The following is a 22,023-nucleotide window of genomic DNA, read 5'->3' as shown; positions in this document are numbered from 1 at the left end:
CCCCCCACACAAACCACAACAATGCATCTCCTTTTCTTCCCTTTTCTAGCCTATCTCTTTTTTTCCTACCCTTTTTCCCTCCTTACCTTTGACCCATCCCCCGGTGGATCTGCACTCCCCTCCTCCCCCGCACCTGCCCATCACTATCTCTTACCTGCATCTACCTATCACCACCTTGTGCCCACCCCGCCTCCCCTCTTTTGTCCACCTATCACTGCTCTGCTTTTCCCTCCTATATATTGGGCTTCCCCTTTTCCTGTCTTCAGTCCTGAAGAAGGGTCCTGACCCGAAACATTGACCGCCTGCTTTTCTCCACGGACGCTGCCTGGCCAGTTGAGTTCCTCTGGCATCATAGTGTTTTGCAGCTATTGTAGCCTATAGTTGCAAAACGGCTATTTTACCTGGGAGTGATGAAAAATAACAGAATTCCTAGTGAAGGCTGGTTGTATGATCTTCTGCAAAGTGATCTGCAGTTAATGTTCCCACAAGCCTGGCACTACCATTGCCTGAAACTGCTCTCACCATTTACATTTGTTCAGCTTCTGTGAGAGTACATAAGTAACTGCATAAGCAGGTCAAAAACTGCATAAACTTGATTAGTTTCCCCATGGTAAGCAATCCCAGAATGAGAATGCACAAGGATATTCCCAGAATGTAGGACTGGCCAATGTCCAGATGTAACTTACTGCACCCTAATAATAAGCCAGTTATCAAATGCAAGGATTCAGCTTCAAGCATGCCCTTATAGTGACAGTGACATGGAACAAAACAGCAAACACAATTTTCCAAGAAGTTCCCAGACAAACTTTGCACCCAAATACTAGCTGAACAAATAACTAATCATGTAAGTATTATGGAATTCACTTTCTATCTCCAATAAGATTTGTATCATAAGTTAGCAGTCAGTGCATTTAGTGCCCAAATTTTAGTCCTTGGGAGGTGTTGTGCCCAGCTTTTCCCTTGATTGTAGTTTGGCAGCTGTTAAGGCATATCAGTATGTGAGAAAACATAAGAAATATGAACAGGAGCAGGCCATTCAGCCCCAATGCTTGCTCTGCCATTCTGTGAAATCATGGCTGAACTTTCACTCAATGTCACAATCCTGTACTAACCCATCTTCATTCAGTTCTGTTAAACTCAACAATCTATTATCTTGAATATACTCAGCAACTGAACCTTCACATACCTCCTGGAAAGAGGATTTCAAAGATTCAGTATCCTTTGGACGAAGAAATCTCTTCTTGACTTAGCCCTGAATGACAAATGTATTATTTTTGGAATGAGACTTGTAGTTCTAAATGTCACATTCGGGGGAAGCATCATCCCTGTATCTCCCTGATCAAGCCTCATAAGAATTTTGCCTGTTTCAATGAAGTCACCTCTCACTCTTCTTCAGTTAAGAAAGTATAGGCCTAGTCTACCTAATCGCTCCTCACAGCGATCAATCTGGTTAACATTCATTACACCCCTTAATCTCAAGTATATCCTTTTTTAGGTAAGGAGACCAGACTTAATAGTTCAAATATGGATCTCACCAGAACTCTATCTCTCTGCAGTAACATAGTTTTATTTTATCACATTCTTCTGCAATTAAGGCCATCATACTGTTTGCCTTCCTAATTGCTTGCTGTACCTGCATATTAACTTTCAATAAATTGTGTACAAGGATACCAAAGTTCCTTTGAACATCAAAACCTTTCAGTCTTTCAGCATTTCAAAAATAGCTTTTCAGCATTTCAGCTTTTCGACCAAAGTGGATAACTCCAAGTTATGTCCCATCTGCTATGTCCTCACTCATTCACTTAACCTGCATATATTCCCCTGAAGCCTCCTGACATCCTCCTTACAACTCTCACTGCCAGCTAGCTTTGTATCATTAGCAAACTTCAACAACTTATACTTGCTTCCCTCATCCAAGTAATTGATATTAATCACATTCAGCCCCAGCACCGATCCCTGGGGCACCCGGCTCATCACAGCTTCCCAGTCAGAAAATGACCCATTTCTCCTACTCTTTGTTTTCTGTCTGTTAACAAATCCTTGATCCTTGCCAAAATAATTGCATTTGCACTAGATTTGTTTAACAACCTAAGGCCTTCTGAACATCCAAATATATAACATCCACTGACTCCCCCATAGTTATTCTGTTGCTTTCAACCTCAACAATCTCTAATAGATTTGTTGCCAATGAATTTCCTTAATTTGTAAGGGTCCCCATTAACTTTTCCTAATCTTTTCCATTTTTCTTATCTATTGAAGCTTTTATAGTATGTTTTTATATTTCTCATTTGATTTCTCATAGACATAGAATCATACAACACAGAACAAGGTTCTTCACCCCACCATGTCCATGCCAACTTTGGACCATTCATACTCATCCTACTTACCCACATCTAGTCAATGGCCTTCTCTCATATTTTACATTCCCTTTCCTTACCAATATGTTAGTCATCCTTTGCTTAACTCCTAGTCCTCAGTGTCCCTAATCTTTCTGGCACTTATATAAAGCTTTTCCTTTTATCAGTTCCCCCATATCTTCTCTAGGCCATTATGCCTGGTAGCTCTTTTGTGCCTCAAAAGGAAATCTATTTGTAATAAACTAGATATTAATTATTTGGATGTTAATCATTGTTCATTTACTGACTTGCTTCTTAATGCAGTTTTCCAAATACACGTAACCAACTCACAATTCATACTTTCAAAGTTTGCTCATTTTAGATTTAGACCTTGGATTCAGATTGAACTAAACCATTTTCAATTTTATATAAAACTTCTATCATATTAAGATCACTCTTTCCTGTAAATCCTTTAACCACTAGACTATTAATTGATCCTTTCTCTGTGAACAATGCTAGATACATAATAAACTTTTTCCACATTGGTTCCTTACTGATCTAGAAAAATAACGTCATATACACTTCATGAATTCGTGCTCCACATATTACTGCTGCTTTAATTATTGTATTATCTCTAGCAAATACACCTCTAATTTTCTGATCTATACTATGCCCTACATTACTACTGTTCTCTGGAGAGAGACTGAAAAGATAACTCTCAATGATGCTTTCCACCCCTTAGCTCCATCCAAACTGATTATCCTGGATTTTCTAAGACTTTCTCTCCACTGCTGCTATACCATCCTCTATTATCAGGGCTACCTCTCTTCCTTTTCCATTTCTCCTATTAAGTATTCTTGAATATTTAATTCCCAACTTTGGTCATTTTGCAACCATGTATCTGTTATGGCTATTCGACCGTACCCAATTATTTTAACTTGTGTCATTAAACATCAATGCAATTATGAATGGTACATGGATTCAGATAAAGAACTTTCAATTTTGTCTTCTGACCACTTTTCTCTTCTCTAGCTCTGATTGAAGGTTATATTTGTATGGACTCTCCCTTCTTAACAGAGTGGTTATCATTACCCATTTTACTTCCTCCAATGTTGTCCTGTCCTTTCTTTTTCACTTTCTATGTTTTCCCTCACCAGAACCCATCCATCCTCACCTCCCAATATTTAGTTCAGAGTCTTATCTGCTGACATAGTTGTTTGATTCACTAGGACACGACACAGTTTGATTCAAGTACAGGACAGCCCAATGGAACAATTCCCTCTTACCCCAATACTGATGCCAATGCCCCATGAATTGAAACCCAATTATCCCACACTACTCTTTGATACAGGGATTATCTTAGCTGAAATACTCAGGTAAATCCACTTCTTCACCATTTGTTGGCAATTCGTTGGTCAATTTGTTGGGTGATTGATTCCATATTTTCAAGGCACTTTGGATCTCTATGCTTTTGACTGAGCTCTTCAGGTGCTGAACAATGCAAAACTTCTTCCCCCACTACTTGTAACCCCATAGCCACATCTCTCCCAGTATCCCACCCCTCCCTGCTCTAACCCGCCCAGTATCCCACCCCTCCCTGCTCCAGCTCTCCCAGTATCCCACCCCTCCCTGCTCTAACCCTCCCAGTATCCCACCCCTCCCTGCTCTAACCCGCCCAGTATCCCACCCCTCCCTGCTCTAACCCTCCCAGTATCCCACCCCTCCCTGCTCCAGCTCTCCCAGTATCCCACCCCTCCCTGCTCTAACCCGCCCAGTATCCCATCCCTCCCTGCTCCAGCTCTCCCAGTATCCCACCCCTCCCTGCTCTAACCCTCCCAGTATCCCACCCCTCCCTGCTCTAACCCGCCCAGTATCCCACCCCTCCCTGCTCCAGCTCTCCCAGTATCCCACCCCTCCCTGCTCTAACCCGCCCAGTATCCCACCCCTCCCTGCTCTAACCCTCCCAGTATCCCACCCCTCCCTGCTCCAGCTCTCCCAGTATCCCACCCCTCCCTGCTCTAACCCGCCCAGTATCCCACCCCTCCCTGCTCCAGCTCTCCCAGTATCCCACCCCTCCCTGCTCTAACCCGCCCAGTATCCCACCCCTCCCTGCTCCAGCTCTCCCAGTATCCCACCCCTCCCTGCTCTAACTGTCCCAGTATCCCACCCCTCCCTGCTCTAACCCGCCCAGTATCCCACCTCTCTCTGCTCTAACTCTCCCAGTATCCCACCCCTCCCTGCTCTAACTCTCCCAGTATTCCATCCAGTCTGCTGGTCCTCTGGTACCTCACATAGTGCACAATATGTATCCTCAGGAATGAGAATGCTAATGGAGTTAGTACTGTCACATGACACTTATCTGCTTATCAATGCCCAGCCTGGGTTATTAGGCTTCAGATCTCATCACAGCTTTGGTCAAAACATGGTACAAATGGCTGATTTCTATAGGTTAGGCAAGGGTGACAATCTTTGACATCAAGACAGCCTTTGATTGAGGTCAACATCAATGCTTCTGCTAAAACTGAAGTTCAATGGGTATCAGATAGACAGCATTCCAATGGCTGGCATCATACCTTGCACAAAGGAAGAAGGTTCTGGTTGTTGCAGGTCATTTATCCCAACCTGTGGACATCACTGAAGGAGTTCATGAGTGTTCTAGAAACTTAACAACATCCAGGAGAAATCAACCCACTTGACTGGCATCCAATCAACTATCCTAAGCATTCTTTTCCTCTGCAATCAGTGCATTGTGGCTGCTGTGTGTATCATCTACAAAATACTCTGCAATTACTTATCTAGACCACTGTGACAGCACCTCCTTGATGATAGACACTGCAGGTCTATCATCAAGGAGGATGAGCCCTCTCCAGCCCGGATAATTTCATATGATAACCAGCTCAATGACCAGCAACCATAGAGAGGTCACCAGGCTGGGAGTGGAGGTGCAGGTAGCAGCTTCACATCAAACTGCCACTAAAAGGATTGTTTTGGTATAAAACATGTAATTCACCCAAATTCATTAGTGGCTGCTTACAAAGGAGAAAGCACTGGACTTTCTTCAATTTTAAATGAAAAGTTATGTCAGGGTCTAGGATGCTCATCGACTATGTTTCAAAATGATGTGAGTCATTCTAATCAGTCAAGCTCTGCGATATAGTCCATTCCATGCACATTAAATAAATAGTTTAGCTATTACATAGATACCTCTTTTTTAAGAAGAAGTCACAAAGAAAAATGTAAAAATACTTGGGTTTTAGAAGTTTTACATTAAATAAAATCTTTTAATTTACATATCAATAACAGTCACCCAGTTCTTACACTACCTTGAGAAACATTCATACCATTAACAAAATTACAAGTAGTTATAAAAATTTATTTACACATATTTGTACAAGTTCAAAAGCTACAGAAATATTACAGGAATTCTTTATTGCATACGGTTTGTAGAGTCCAAGTGTATCTGCCATGATTTCTCAGTAATATACAATTTGAAAAGATTGACAATTTTATAATTCTTATTCAACCATTATACTTTAACAAAAATAAATTGCTCCAATACAGGTAAAGAAGAAAGCAGCTACACTTATTCAGAAAGCTATTGTTCAATTGTTAGTTTGTGGCTAAGTCACTTAACACAGAAAACACAAGGAGAGATCCACTGATCAAGGCTCAGCTGTTTTCACCAGGGAAAAGGATACAAGAGAACTGGATGGATTAATTTTTGTTCTTGTTTGACTCCATATCTTTTTTGGTCAACATTGTTCTATTCTTGAGACCTCTCTGGCACAATCTATATTTTATATCTAAATGGCACATGAAAAAAAACCTTCTATATCTACATTTAGAGAATCTCAGTGCTTGAAATTAAGTAAATTGGCATTTATTCTCACACAACTCAATTTATGTATATACTATATGCATGCATAATATATTAAAGGAAAGTCAGCTTCCTGGGAACAAATACATGGGCACACATATATTACTGAACCAGCCCAGCCACTTTCACGTAAAGAATTTTTGATTTCTGATTTTACTGAGGACAGCACTGACTAAACTCAATGGAAAAGCTGTTAATTTATCTATCTGTTTACAACAGATTCATTTCCCTGCTATTTTAAAGATTATTTCCTGCAAGTCTCATTGCTTATAGTTCCCATTAGACAATAACAATGCTGCTCCATTGGTAAATGCAATGAGGTGTACTTAAGTATCTTAATTTCCAGTGACAATCCTGTTAGTCCCTGAAAACGTTCCTGAAATTTCAGACTCAGATCCAGGGAATGTGACTGCAAAGAACAGTACAGTTTTAATGCTGCCTGGGTAAAGTTATTGGAATATTAATGAGCTCCTGCTAAGGACTTCCTAACTGATTTTACAAAAAAAAATGACATTGGTCTGGGCTAAAACAATCAAAGTAATAAGTATAAAAAATAACCATTGAAGACAAAAATTCAGGTATAAGTCAACAATGGGAAACTGCACAACATTTAATAATCCTACAAAAGAAAGCCTACAGTAATTTTTCAATAGATTATGGGGACAAATATTTTCTGCTTCAAACACGTATCCAATACCTTTTAATTATCTTAAAAATTAATGGAAAAAAAATAATTTCAAGTAGAAAAAATGTATTCCCTCTTTTGACTTACTCTAGTGTATTCAGTCTCTGGTATACTTATAAAGGTTACAAATGCAGTTTTCTATTTTTGAAGTATCTGCATTAAGCATGATTGAAGAATGAAATAATTCTAGCTTTCCAAAGGGCTACTTGCTGGTACAATGGCACCACTTTGGGGCACTGGACAGTTCAACTGACATCACTACAACGTTCCTCACCGAAGTAGTTGTTACAGCAATCTACTTAAAGTTAATGCTGACTAAAAATTAAACAGGATGCATTTTCAATTACAAATTTTCTTAGTTAACTATTAGTTACTAAACATTAATTTATAGAGCAGAAAAGATGAGAAGATGAGAGAAATTCCGTTTTGTGCGACATGGCTTTCTTCAGTTCTAAGAAGTGTATACGTATGATCAATATGACTATCTTACTGTCAATTCCATAAATACAAAATGCATGCATCACATTTAGTAGAGTGAAACAATTCTATTTTAAATGGAAACTTAAGGAAATAAATTCAAAAATACTTATTTAGACTAACTCTTTGAATTTTAAAATAAAGCTACTTAAGATTTAAGTATGAGGTTGAGGAATCTCAGTCAATTCCACCTTGATCTATTGTAATCAGATTTAACCTTATATGGTTCTGACTTTCTCAAGCCAGTGGACTCCTTCATAAAGATCAATTTTGGATACATATTTAATGTCAGCAGCAGATTTTAGCATGAATTTTAATTTCGCTGAGTGGGAATGCAACTAATGCTTTCCCACTGAGTAAAAATAAGTGAGAAAACAATAGAATCGTTCAAGATACTTTCTTGGCAAGGAGGAATACGCAGGATCCTCAACACCCCACAAAGAGTTTCGTCTCATGGAAGTTCCCTGGGAACAAAAAATAAATTGCTGGAAGAACTCGACAAGTCAAGCAGCATCTGTGGAGGCAAAGGGATGGTCAATGTTTCGGGTCAAGGTCCCGCATCAGGACTGAGAGTGCAGAGGGAAGACAGACAGTCTAAAGAAACAAGAGAGAGGGGCGAGACAGAGGCTAGTAGGTGATAGCTGGAACCAGATGAGGGGAGGAAGATTAGGCAGATAGAATTGGGTGAGGGAGGGAACGGGGAGGATAGAGATAAGCTGGTAGTAGGAGATAGACGGAACCAGATAAGGAAAGGATGCTGGGCAGAAAAACCAGGTAGGGGAGGGAATAGCAAAGGTGAACCACGAGAGAAGAATCCCAGTTGGATAGGTTCCATCTGCCCATCACCCATGTACCTATCCACCTGGGTTTCTTCTCTCTTGGTTCCTTTGCTATCCTCTCCCCCTTCCCTATATGGTCCCACGATCCCTTCCTTATCTGTTTCCACCTATCACTTACCAGCCCCTGTCTCCACCCTTCCTCTCACTTCGTTATACCAGCTACCTTCCCTCTACTCTCTCAGTCCAGACACAGGATCACGACCTGAAATGTTAACCATCTCTCTGCCCCCACAGACGTTGCTTGGCTCACTGAGTTCTTCCAGCAATTTTACTTTTTGCTCCAAATTTTAGCATCTGCATTCTTGTATTTCCAAATTCCTTAGGAACCCTGACCTAAACAAGGAAGCCATTTGGACAGTATTGGATCTTTGAACTAAAGCTCCAATTGGTCTCGACTTTATTTTTTTTCCTATAGCCCTGAATATTTTTTTTATTATCTTTTCAAGTTTGAATCCAGTACTTCCACCACAATATTCCCAATCAGCACATAAAGTTCCCCTCCTCCACTCTAATTCAATCCCAGCTTTTCCAGTCTCTCCATACAACTGACATCCCTCTACCTTTTCCAAGGCCAAACCTTTCTACGTAATGTCCTGAATTAAAATCACCTTGACCTCTTTCTGCACCAGATATTTAAATAAATCCTCCTTTCCCACTAACACCATCCCACTATCCATCACCCTCACTATTTTTTCCCTTATGAAGTTGTTCCAGCCACATGGATTCAATGGAGAAAGTAACTTGTGACCACTGTTCAGACGGTTGCCATTTCTGAAACAGAACAAAGTCACTAGCTCCATTGCTATAGTCTTTAAAAGAGTTTAACATAGGAGTTCAAATGCTTTGTTTTCCTTTCATTTGTAAGTATTTAACATATTACAACAACTTAAAGTGCCATCCTGTTTTGAATGGCATGGAAAGGCAATCAGTTGATTGAAGCCAAACTTGTTTTAATATGATTTCATGATTAAACAGCCTCAGCTGTACCACTGCGCACATTCACCGAAAATAACAAGCTAGTACATGAGTATCTCCTATCTTGGAAGTGTGCTGGTAGGTTAAGGTGATAAGAGGATGGACTACCTTATTCCTTTTCCCTTCAGGAACCTTCTAACAGCAAGTCAGATGTTGCTTAGAGTTAATCTGTGAAGTTTGACGTGTTTTATTACCGGGATTTCTTTTTAAATCCATTAGGCAGGACAGGAAATTCCATAGCAATGCAATCTTTAGGTTGGTCAGTTAAGTAGTACAGATGCCCAGAACGCAAGCACACACCACAGCAGTTCACCACTAAAAGGCCTAACAGCTGAATCCGAAACATAGACCTTACGACCATTTAAGCTTTGAACCGGCCTGAAGTTTGAAATCATCTGGTTTGTGTCACTGTAGAACAGACTTCTAGGAAATGCATTGATCTGAAAAAAACAGAGATAATTCCCATTTTAAGTTTTTAAGTAACAGTTATTAAAAATTCAGTACATCATTTTTGGTGATCTATTTTCCAAAAACAAAAGCTCAACAAATCATATATTATCGCATGGCATAATCCACACTGAATAGTATTAAGGGAGATAAGAAATGGACACTGTGACGTGCAATCCATAGCAGTGAAACAAAAGCAAATATACAAGGCTTAGAAACAGAGAGATCTACTTCCATTGGCACAAAAATGACATTGGATTAAATGGCCATATTGTACTTCAATGGCAGTGGAAATTGGTCAATCCAAAATTTCAGTTGATATTCAAATTCCCTTAGAACATTGTAGGAAGCCATTCACCATATTAAACCTATATCAATTCACAGAACAATCCCATTTCTCCCAGGGTTGTATCTGCTAGAGTTTAGAAGAACGAGAGGTGACTTGATTAAATCATATAAGATCCTTAGGAATTTTGATATGGTGGATGTGCAGAGGATAGTTCTTGTGGGACAGCCTAGAACTAGTGGTTACCGTTTAAAAATAAGTGATAGTCCATTCAAGAAGGAGATGCCGAATGCACAAGACCTACCTGAGACCTGCTGAACTGAATGGGTTCTGCAAATACTGTCCAAATTACTGCTTCATTACATGCTGGAGTAGTTAATGAGCCTTCATAACGATAGTATCTTTTAAGCTTTTCCTGATCTGGAATCATATCTTCCAATGAAATTGACTTCAGCATGTGTGTCGTGCCTAAAACAATAAAGTGGTAGGGAAAGAAGAGAGCTATAATGATATCCAAACAGCTTATCAATGATCTTCAGTTTACACTATTCAATGTACAAAGTTTAGAACATATATAAATGTCAAACAAGATGAATTCTTTCATTCACTGTTTTAACAAGCTATTAACTTGCTTACACCAAGTGCACCAACAATTGCTTAAAACAGGGGTTCTAATGAGTCTATGAATGCTTTAATTGTTGTATGCTGGACTCCAGCATAAATAGAAGGGAACTAATGATGTGATGTTGAATAGTCCAAATTCTTATAAGGGTAGTCTTCAACCACAAAAAAGTTGATGTTATAATTGTAAAAAATCTCAAACACAATCTGACCTACTCAGCCCCTCCCAGTTTGAGTGGAGGGAAAAATGTGTACGGGCAACTAACCCTTTCTATTTAAGTATTATATACAATGATTGTCTGGGTTTACTGAAGTTCAGGAATCCCCGCAGTTAAGGGGATGTGAGGATTTCTTTGTGGAAGAGGCAAGTATCATTCCAGCACTGACAAGAGAAGCAATACTGCTTCCCTCAGACCACCAAGCTAACCTTCTCCATCTGCCTTTGAATGCTACCCTGCAACAGGAGAAAACAAAGACAATTCCATGATCAGGCCACCATCAGGACTGAGAATGAGACAATCCAAAGACTAGGAATTTCCCTCTGGTTCCAGAGATTGAAACATGGCTCAAACTCAGTAACAACCACATTCCGAACTCTCCATGCCTGCTCTGCACTGCACAACCCCTGTCCATATTTCACACCCACGTGGAAGATCTATACCCAGGCTCCCACCAAACCAGCTGCACGTTCATTTACCAGCTCAGAAGCTATTGCCTTGCTCAACCTGCAGAGCATTTCCCATCTAACTGGGAATCAAGTCAAATAATGAGGATGTCCTCCAGTAAGGGAAACTGCCTGGAAAATAGATGCACATAATCTGCTAAAATTCCATACCACAATCTGGGATGAAGTCATCTCTTTCATCACAAGAACCACCCCATTGAATATTGGACACCGTAAGGCTGAAGCAGACAAGAGAAAACTGAGAATTTGAAGTGCTGCTACCATAGCAGCATTAGAGGATTTCAGATAACATAAAGGAAATATCTTATTGGTCTAGAATTTGCTTGTAAAAGTGTGCAATGTGCCAGCAGGTTTGAGAATTCAGTAAAACAGAATCCCTGAAATGCCTGGCAGCTGCTGACCAGGGACAGCCATGGTTTGGTGTTGACTTCTTCTTGGAGTCAAGAGGTGCAGCAGTCAATTACAGCAATTCCTCACTGCGTCTATTGCCAATCATTCAAACAATGGGAACAGCATTGTAGGTCTGATATAAATTTTGGATAATTTAAATAGTATGGAATTATTTTCACTTAATTAACTATTTTAATCTTAATCTTTAAAAAAGTCAGATTTTTTTTAAAAATACAGTCGAATGTATTTAATTTCTGAATGTTTTTGAATGCTACTAAATGTCAAAAATATTCAGTGAGTAATAATTGTGTTGGAATACACCAAAATGGAAACAGATAGTGTTAGAAACACTTAACAGGTCAGGCAGCATGCATGGACAATGAAACAGTTTCACCAGACCTGAAACATTGACTCTGTTTTTCTCCCCACCACTCTGTGAGGAGAGAATCATAGGATAAGTCACCATAGAAACACAGTGTTCAGCCTAATGCACCTACAGTATGGTGCTGGCTCTTTGACATGTACTCACGGTCAGTTCCATGTCCCTGTTTTTTCTTAATCAAAACTCTTAGCTCCTCAACCTTCTTTAGCATTTTCTGCTTTTATTTCAGATTTCTTTTACTTGGTTCTTTGTTTTTGTTTTGGAGTGCACTGGTATCAGTAAACTTTAATATTTTTTTTAATTTGAAGAGTGGAGCAGAAATATTCAAAAGGCTGCTATGATAAAGTGAGCTGAACCACCAGACAGCTTAAAAAACTGATCCTCAGTCTGATGCGAGTTAGCTCTGACAGGTGTAGAAGCTCCTCAGCTTAATGGCCCAAGAAAGAAGCGGACTAAAATACAGAAAGGAAAATTATTGAGAGAGTTGAAAGAGAGTGTTAGACAGCATAACAGGGTCATACAGATGAAAAGAGAGGAAGATATTGGAAATTAAGGATATTATTAGACTAGCCAAAGACCAGAAGTAACTAGATTGATGAAAGGGAATTAAAGGCAAAAGCAAAATTAAATGTGAAGGGAATCAAGAGATATTATCAGAGGAAGAGATTACCAGAAAGTTACTCTCGTGTTATTAAGACTTACCACTTCGTTGAATATATTTCAGAGCTTCAATCACCTTATTGCTTTCTTGATTACCTTCAGTTGATTCCTGCAAAAAAAGATAAATTGAAGGAAGTTGTTCAACATGGTGTGGAATGGTAAATCAGATAGTATTTATTTATTTTCAAAAACAAGAAGCTTGATCGTCTCAGTAAGTGTGAGTGCAGTCCTTTGTCTGATCTCAGTCTGGGCAAAAATTACAATTAATCTTCCTGAGCATGATGAGGGTTATAGCATGGTGTGGCTATTATGCACACACCAACCAACAGCAAGGGGAAAATGGATTACCATTCTTTACCACTAGCCACTATCACCTGTGATAAACCCCAAACATCAGCAGTCACAAATTGGCTTAAATATGAATTTGCAGTGTGAACAATCTGTGGACACCAAGGGCTTGATTTCCTACTGTTCAGAATCAATTCATGGGATAGCAAGGGGTGGAAGTAGCCCTTGCTAGCAAGGCATGAACGTCATATAGGTTGTGGAGTAGAAATTCAAAAAGGAGATTCTGGAAGTTTCAATTCTAAGTATTCCTTAAGGCCATGACAGATCCATTCACTCCTCCAGAGGCCAGTTTGAAGTCTTGGGTTTTCACCAATTGTATATAACAAACAGCTTCACCAAATGAACTCAACCCACAATCTTGATCAAAAGGGGTAGGGTTTGGGTTTGATCTAGAGGCTTTTTGTAAGGAGGAGGGTCTGTGGGGAGTTCAGAGGGAACACTGTGTTCATCTCTATTTAAAATAAATGCTGTGAAGGCACTTAACTCCTTCCCAAAGCTTCCCTCGCCTCATGTAAGGAGTTGAGTATTCTATGGTCTGAGGACCCAGGGCTTACTCTGTAAACTCAGAGGTTAATCAGAGACTGTCAATCTCCTTACCAAACTGACTCCTCACAAAGAATTGGCTGGAGCCCTTTGTCTCCCCTCCATTTAGTCTGATCACGGACAAGTTTCACAAATGTTAAAACTTTCTTCCTATGAGTCAAACCATACCTAATCACAATCAAGCACAATAAACTCTTGAGAGGAAAATCATCGTAAACCCTGTAGTTGTATACCCTGTATGGTGGATGTTGGGAGACTCTGCCCTTTGGTGGATCAAGATCTAGTGAGCATAGTCACAGGACAAGGATCTAACCATTTAGAACCAAGGCGAAGAGACAATCCATTACTCAGAATTTTGAAATCTCTGGAACTCCAGAGAGCTGTGGATAGTCAGTCATTGAATATATTCAAGGCTGGGCTCAAAAGGCTTTTGGACAGCAGGAGGAACAAGAATCAGACACAATCTTACTAAATGGCAGAGAAGGCTTGAGGGACTAAATGTCTTTATTTATCGAATCTTGAACATGATGTCATGGTGGAACATTTTTATATCAGATATTATGTGATAACTTGCTAAAGGGGCATCTGCCAGCCATCTGATCAATACTCACACTGATCATGAATCCCAGCACAGCCAGACCATCTGAATGTTTTACAGCTTCCTCGACTGTCGAGTACTTTTGATTCATGTGGACTATATGCAACTGTAAAAGACAGAATCATGCAGATTATAAATCACACTGAATGCTGCATAAAAGTTATGATTCTTAAAAACTAAGAGCAGGGGGACGTCTGAACCACTGCAATACTGACTTCATAATACAGCTCCTGAAAATAATTATATATTCACTACATGGTGCACTTGACTGTTGTAATCCAATGTCAATTACACTATTACCCACACAATTCACCCACTGGATCCCCTCCCCCATTTGGTTCAATCTGCCCTTCATCTCTCTCCTTAAACGGTTCCCATTATCACCTTCCTTACTTACCACATTCCAGCCCCTGTAGCCTTCGTTTCCCATTTATCACCATCCAGCCACTGGCTCCAACTTCACCCTTCACATCCCCCCCCTCACCCTGCCACCTGGCTCCATCTGACCCTTTTTTTTTCCTTGTCTGCTTCCACCTATCACCCACACGCCTCTGTCTCCCAGCTCCACTCCTCTCCTTCCCACACCTGGCTCTTTCTGCCCATCGTCCCTCACGCTTGCTCAGTCCACCTATCACCTACTGGCCCCTGTCTCAAACCTCTCCCTCTCCACTTTATACCAGTTTCCCTCTCCAATTTCAGTCCTGACGCAGGGTCTCAACCCAAAACGTCAACCATTCTTCCCACCCCCCCCCCCCACCACAGAAGCTGCTCAACCTGCTAACTTCCTCCAACAGTTTGTTTTTTGCTCCAAATTCCAGCATCTGTCATCTCTTGTGTCTCAGTTAAGGATTTGTTGGGCTGCAAAAGTGGTCCTTAATAGATTATAGTGTGTGGGAAACAGACCCTCCCTGATGTGGGAAAAGCAACCACTCCTCTTTCCCTTAGATATGTGCACCTGAATGAAATGGGCAAAGATTTTTTTACTGCCCAATGCCAATTCTCTTGTTTCAACAAATCTGCCTCAGTTAATATGAAGTTGGCTTGAAGCAATGAATCAGAGCAAAACAAAATAAGTCACCATCTCAAGCACAGCTTTGATGATCTATCCAATATTAGCTACCTGACTAGTAGCTAACATCTAGAGTAGCTGCAGAGTGACATTGGTTTTCAGCTACAGCTAATCTCTGGAAAGGTTCCAGACAGCAAATGTTACAGGCAAAATTAAACAGTTTCCCAAATGGCAGAAATGGGTGGATTAAATCTTTTGTTTCCACAAATTTTGGGACAATATGATTTTACTCTTAAATGTTCAGTTTAATATGTACTTGTCTTACCTCCATGGGATACTGTTTCCCATTTATAGTATGCTCTGAGCCAGGAAGAGATGCTGTTCCCCAGTGATAGTGGAACTGAACTGCCTTGTATGTACCTGGAAGCTTTCCACCACTAATAGTGATGTTTCCACTTAAAGTCACTTGAACTATAAACAAGAAAACAAATTGCAGAAATGGAAATCAACATAAGTTACATCTGACTAGCCACTAGAATTGCTAAACATATCCTTGTTTGAGTCCCACTCTGTGATAGCTCTGATTGGATATATGACTGAAGAGGTCACCACATGACCTCTGCTTCTAACTCCAGACTCCCTCTTCCACCCACAGCCCATATTCCTGATCTTCATTGTTTGATTAACAAATACATAGACACAGCCCTCCCCACCAGTGAGGACAGCTTCAAGGAGGCGGCATCTATCATTAAGGACCCTCACCATCGGGACATGCCCTCTTCTCGTTACTACCATCATGTAGGAGGTACAGGAGCCTGAAGACCCAAACTTAATCATTCAGAAACAGTTTCATCCCCTCCGCTTTCAAATTTCTAAATGATCCATGAACCCATGAACACTACCTCATTGTTCCTCTTTTTTGCACTTTTTTTTGTTACTTATAGATTTTCGTGTCTTTGCATGGTACTTCTGCCACAAAATAATTATCACGTCATGTGTCAGTGATAATAAATCTGATTCTGAATAAACAAAACTATTCAAAGAGCATTAAGTACAGCACAATTGTTCAATGCTCTGTTGTGTTTTCTTCTGTTTTGGTTTTGGACATGTGCAGATTAAACTTTTATACCTAGAGAACCCAAAGAAACCCTACTCAGTGTGGAATGGTCCTTTCTTAATAACTTCCACAATAAAATGGTTTTTTGGGATTGGTTTTATGGTGTAGTGAATCAAAGAGATCCAGGGAAAAGGTACACAAATCATTACAGGTTGCAGCACAGCACCACAAGGCCATGATATTGAATATCTGAGAACTAGCAGGCACTGAAACTTCTGATCAATCTTGGCAGGAAACCAGATTGCACAGGCATTAGTAGCTGCATGGGAATAAAATTAAACCTCGACCCACCCTACAAATGCCAAAAGTATAATGATCACCAACCTGTTCATGTCCAGAACACCATTTCACTCAGTCAGCATTGTATATTCTGTACATGCCCAAATTTTAAAGCTTCAAGCCAATGCAAAACTCTTAAATTTTTTTACTTTCTTTTTCCCTCTCTGCTTCCATTCAAACTCACTGGCTCTCCTTGAGAACCCCTGAGACCAAGCCACTCTCCTCATTTCTCTCTACCCCCTTAACAGTAGCATTATTTTTCCTAATGCTTGGTTGGATACATCCAAGAGAAACAGGCTCACTGAAGCTGCACAGTGATAAAGTACTCAGCACCAAACTACAAAACACTGAACTGGCCTGGCTTAAGCTGACCCAAGCCCAAGGATTTATTATCCTATACTTAGCCAAACCAATGCAAACATTTGCAGATAGTTGGGCTCTGTTGGGTAGCAAGCATTTGTATTCTAGATACTTTTGAACTATGAATATTTGGATTGGAAATCTGTTACTGCATTCCTTTATCTCTTCCTTTAAATCCTAGAGTAAATCCTTTCTGTGGGATGGACTGAATTTGCAGAACTTACCTGAGTGACCATTATTTTTAATAGTCCATTCCACAGCATCATCATCATAGCCCTCAAAAGTAATGGGACCCAATGCAGTATCGAGGAAAACTTTTCGGGTTACAATGTTGATGGGGGACTGCTTCTTCATTCCACATGATGGAAAATGCTTGCTCCAGCTGCTGGGTCCTAAAAAAGATGATGCAATTCATTTTCAGTGCATAAAGCAAATTCCTTTAAAACCTTGTGAAATGTTTGCACGACTCATTAACAGCATTACCACTTATACATTGAAGAAATCCTCAGGATCTAAGCACCTAGATTAGGCTGACATGTACAGAGGCATTGTCAAAGGTTGTCAGCTGTTGATGAAATGTTAAACAAGGGTCTCATTTGTCTGTTCAGCTAAAAGTAGAAGATCCCATGGCAATAGTATAAAAGGGCAGGTAGCCCGAGTCGACATTAATCCTACAACCAAAAGAAATACTTAGCCATTTCTCCTATTGCAGCACTACCATTTTAGCTGCAAAATAAGAGCATGAACACTTGAAAAAAGTAATTGATATTCTGCAAAAGGCTTTAATTGGTTCATGGGATGCAGACATCATTGGCCATGCCGGCATTTATTATTCATTGCTAACAGCCACTGAACTGCAGATAAGTGTCAACTAAATCGGTGCGTCTGCAGCCAGATATAGGCCAGTCCAGTAAGGATGGCAGATTTCTTTCCTTGAGTGAAGTAACTGGGTTTTTACAGCAGTCTAGCATAGGTTATCTTTACTGAAGGATTTACATTCCAATTAGAAGAAACAGTTTGTAACACTTTAATATTAGGTGAAAATGTCCATAGGTTTGTTATAATAGATGACATCTGTATATAGCTCACAGGAGGTGGAATTTTATTTTTCATTATACTGTCATCAAACTGCAAGATCTTTATCTGAATATTTATTTGGAAAGATACTAGCCTGGAAATGATTGTGATTTGCAACCTTTTAACACATTTGCAAAATTCCTGTTTCAATTAGTTTAATAAAGGCATTGAAATGTGTTAAGTTAAATGCCTCAATTTACCTGTAAGTTTGGAATTTAAAATAATGTAATATGTATACAATAGTATTATTCACATTAAATCTAAAGCCTTTAGGAATTTCAAAACTGGCAAAAAAGTGGAAAGTAAAAGGTGCCACAACAGTATGACAAGCCAAACTGAGAGGCAGTTTGGACTGATTGATCCAGCGCATACAAGTAACATAGGAAGGGGCTCCTTTTCTTAGTGTATTGTTTACTGTAGAGCCTTAACCAGCTGATCTGAGCCCAACAAGGCACAACTGACATGTACCGAGTTCAATTGGCTCAGGTGTCAAAAAAATCATAAGTCTTTGTGCTCGAGTCAATTTTTAATTTTATACCAACTAGACCTCTATGCTCATAGGTCCTGCTCCAATATTCCAGGAGTAGTCTCCTTCAGTTTTTTCAGCATGACATCTTTGCTCCCGTGCTAAAAATCTCTAGCAATAAAGGCCAATGTACAGTTTGTCTTCTAAATTGCTTTATCTTATGTTAACTTGCAGTGATTTATGTACAAGGTCAACCAGTTTCATCTGGACACCAACACCTTTCAATTTCTGGCCATTTAAAAATATACTCTTTTTTTTATTGAGGACGAATTGCCTGCACTCAAGTTTTATGGGTTATAGTTTGAATTAAGTTTAAAATTATGAGGCCAATGTGGGACAAGAAGAATTTTCCATCGGTGAGGAAGAAGGTATTGTGTTGTACTGGCATGTGGGTAATATAAGAGGTGCTGCACTCAGTCTCTGTTTTCACTGATTTCCCATCATCTCCCAACAAAATTTTCAATGCCATCCCAAATCTCTATTTTAAGTAATTATAGACTGAGAATTCCTTAAGAGTCAGTGAGGAAGTTACATTTTTTCTCCCAAAGAATTTTTGAGAACGCCCTTGAATCATTTCCTCCATCATCTCAATAATTTCTTGCCTTTTCAGAGTAGAATGCCTGTTTCAGGAGTGTGAATATCAGGCGGGCAGGCAATATTGCCAGCTCCCTGGAGCTGAATGAGCGTAATTAGAACCTTGATGCTAGAGATGTTTGACCTGGGAGTAGACATGACATTAGTTTGCACATCCTGTCAGTGGATTTGGAAGATTTTAGGGAGACAGCTTAGAGGTGCTCCTCTAGTGCCCACAGTAGATAGTCGATGACTCTGAAGTGTCGGCTTTAAGGTCTTGAAATTTAAACACTCTTTTCTTCAGAAAGGCTGTGCTGTTGCTTTGGAAGTGGATGTTAGTTTCATTATCAACGCCTGCCTTCACTGAAAGGTGGCTCTCCTGTTATGAAAAGTTTCCTACATTTTCCAAAATCTCCTTCTGGACTTTTATTGAAGGGGACTATGTTATGCAGCAGGGAGAGAGAACCTTTGTTTTGTGGTTATTTAGAGGAAGGCCCATTCTCTTGTACACTACAGTAAACAAATTGACAATGACTTGGAGGGCAACGTCTGAATGTGTATGTACACATGCAATGTCGGTGCACTGCACAGATCAGTCTAAAGAGTGCTTCTTATTTCTCTTCTCTCTCTTTATGTTGAGACTGAATACTTTTCTTTCAATAAAGGGCCCATTGAATCGTTGCACCATGACAACGTGCTGGTCTATGCAATAAAAAGCACAGCTGCCAAAAAGATAAACACCACCCCTCCCCCACTTCACAAAATACTCTTTTAATTCTATAAAGTCACTTCTACTTCCAAGTTTCAGGAAAATTTTACAGCATAGGCTGTTGGTCCTCAGAACACATGCTCCAATACTCCAAACATTAACAAATTCTTTTGTTATTTATTGCACATTTAAAAGTTCCCATTCTTGTGTTTAAATCGCTCTGTGTCCTTATCTTTCCCTATTCAGCCAACCTCTTCAAACTCAACAATGACTATTCCTCCAGCTCTGGCACCTTGACATTTTATGAATGGAATAAAGGTTCAACTATTTTCCTGAATCATAAAATATTACTACTCTTAGATGACATGGAACAAAATTACTCCATTAACTAAATCAAAGCAGTGCAATGAGTGATGTTTGTAATGGAAACCAGAATCCTCTGATCCAATCCAATCCTCTCCGGATTTCCTTGCAGTAGTTATCTGCAATTTCTTTATAGTATTTTTTTATCTGACTAGGAATCATATGGAACTTACTGAGATGTGTTGGTGCATATAACAGAAAATAAACTGTAGCATGTTAAATATGGCATTCCAACTTTACATTCGAGGAAATAAAGTGACTTTAGCTCTTTACCACAATCCGTTGCTTGGGAGTCATAACACCAGTTACCTACATGAAAAAAAAAACAATTATTAGCTTGTGATTTTTGCATTTTATTTAACACTGCCCCTATCCTGGCTACACCCCCCCCTCAAGTTTTTATAATGGAAATCTCACCAAATTTACAATGGTCTTCAAATAAATCTTGAATATTAACTTAAATAACTAAATTAAAATGCCAGGGCTCATTATCTTATTCTTTAGCAGTTAACAGAATCTATTAAACTATTAAACTATTGCTTATTCTGCCTAATTTAAGGAATATCACAGAAATTGATCCCTTTATTAATTTACACTTTATGTCACCAGCTCCACCAAAAGATCAATAAATTAAATGTTTTATCCTCTATCTTTATGAACAGTGTCCGCATGAAAATTCACAAAGCACAGAGCTGACCTCTGCTAACATTACAGCCAGTATTGATAAGAAGTGGCTTGAGTTTGCACTGCTGCCAAATAGATGTGATGTAATTTCAGAGTTCAGGCTATCGTAACATATAGGTGAAGCAGAATGAGACTCTGTTGAAAGTTTCACTTCACATCAATCAATAGCCAGTTCAGGCTTCGGATTCACAATACACTTTTGTACAGAAAAACAGGCCCCACTAAAACTCATAGAGCACAGTACAAATAGAAGAAGCACATTAAAATAGTTTAGCCATGTGATGCATCATAATGAAGAGCTCTCGATTTGTTAAAAATATTTTTAAATATTAGGAGTTTATGAACTATTATGCTTATTAATTTGGTGGCTTGGTACGGCAACTGTTCTCCCATGACCGCAAGAAACTGTAGAGAATTGTGGACACAGCTCAGCACATTACGGAAACCAGCTTCCCTTCCATGGACTCTGACTAAATTTGTCGCTGCCTCATTAAAGCAGCCAGCATAATTAAAGGCCCCACCCGCCCTGGACATCCCTCTTCTCCCCTCTCCCATCAGGCAGAAGATACAAAAGCTTGAAAGCATGTACCACCAGACCCAAGGACAGCTTCTATCTCGCTGTTATAAGACTATTGAACAGTTCCCTAGTACAATAAGAATGGATGCTTGACCTCATAATCTACCTCGTTATGACCTTGCATCTTATTGTCTACCTGCACTGCACTTTCTCTGTAACTGTAACACTTCATTCTGCATTCTGTTATTGTTTTACTTTGTACTACCTCAATGCACTGTGTAATGAATTGATTTGTACGAATGGTTTGCAAGACAAGTTTTTCACGGTACCTCAATATGTGACAATAATAAACCCATTTAATAATTAAGGCTCAATTTACAGAAATTTAAATTTGTTGTTTAAAGTGACATAAAGAAGTATATAACTGCTAGAATAATAAACTGTGCATTATGCTGTAAAACTTCAGCCCCTATCACAATACCATTATCTTACTGGAGATCTATTAGAGATATATTAAGACAAGTATGTCAAGCTACAGAGGTGTCATTTTATTACAGTAACCAGTTTGTGTCAATTGTAGCATGCTTTTGAGCTGCAGGTTAACCAGGTTAAAACCAACAAGCACATTACAATTGCAATCTACAAACTTCTCTGAACAAA

At 39.5% G+C, this 22,023-nt stretch overlaps 1 protein-coding gene across 1 annotated transcript in view; it reads right to left on the bottom strand.

Annotated features, from left to right (window-relative positions):
- Positions 1-5,605: 5,605 nt before the first annotated feature.
- ca4a (carbonic anhydrase IV a) overlaps positions 5,606-22,023 on the bottom strand; it is a 35,372-nt gene continuing 18,954 nt past the window's right edge. Inside the window, exons 5-11 of the mRNA XM_052035960.1 lie at positions 20,436-20,471; positions 17,139-17,306; positions 15,484-15,629; positions 14,163-14,255; positions 12,703-12,769; positions 10,227-10,390; positions 5,606-9,629 (exon numbers count right to left, since the gene is read on the bottom strand). Coding sequence (XP_051891920.1) covers positions 9,450-9,629; positions 10,227-10,390; positions 12,703-12,769; positions 14,163-14,255; positions 15,484-15,629; positions 17,139-17,306; positions 20,436-20,471 — 854 coding nt within the window. The 3' untranslated portion in view covers positions 5,606-9,449. The remainder of the gene's footprint in view (positions 9,630-10,226; positions 10,391-12,702; positions 12,770-14,162; positions 14,256-15,483; positions 15,630-17,138; positions 17,307-20,435; positions 20,472-22,023) is intronic.

The sequence above is a fragment of the Pristis pectinata genome, chromosome 21, assembly GCF_009764475.1.
Source record: "Pristis pectinata isolate sPriPec2 chromosome 21, sPriPec2.1.pri, whole genome shotgun sequence".
NCBI classification, from domain to species: Eukaryota; Metazoa; Chordata; class Chondrichthyes; order Rhinopristiformes; family Pristidae; genus Pristis; species Pristis pectinata.
Note: the sequence above shows the minus strand (reverse complement) of the source record. Positions and strands in the feature narration are given on the sequence as shown.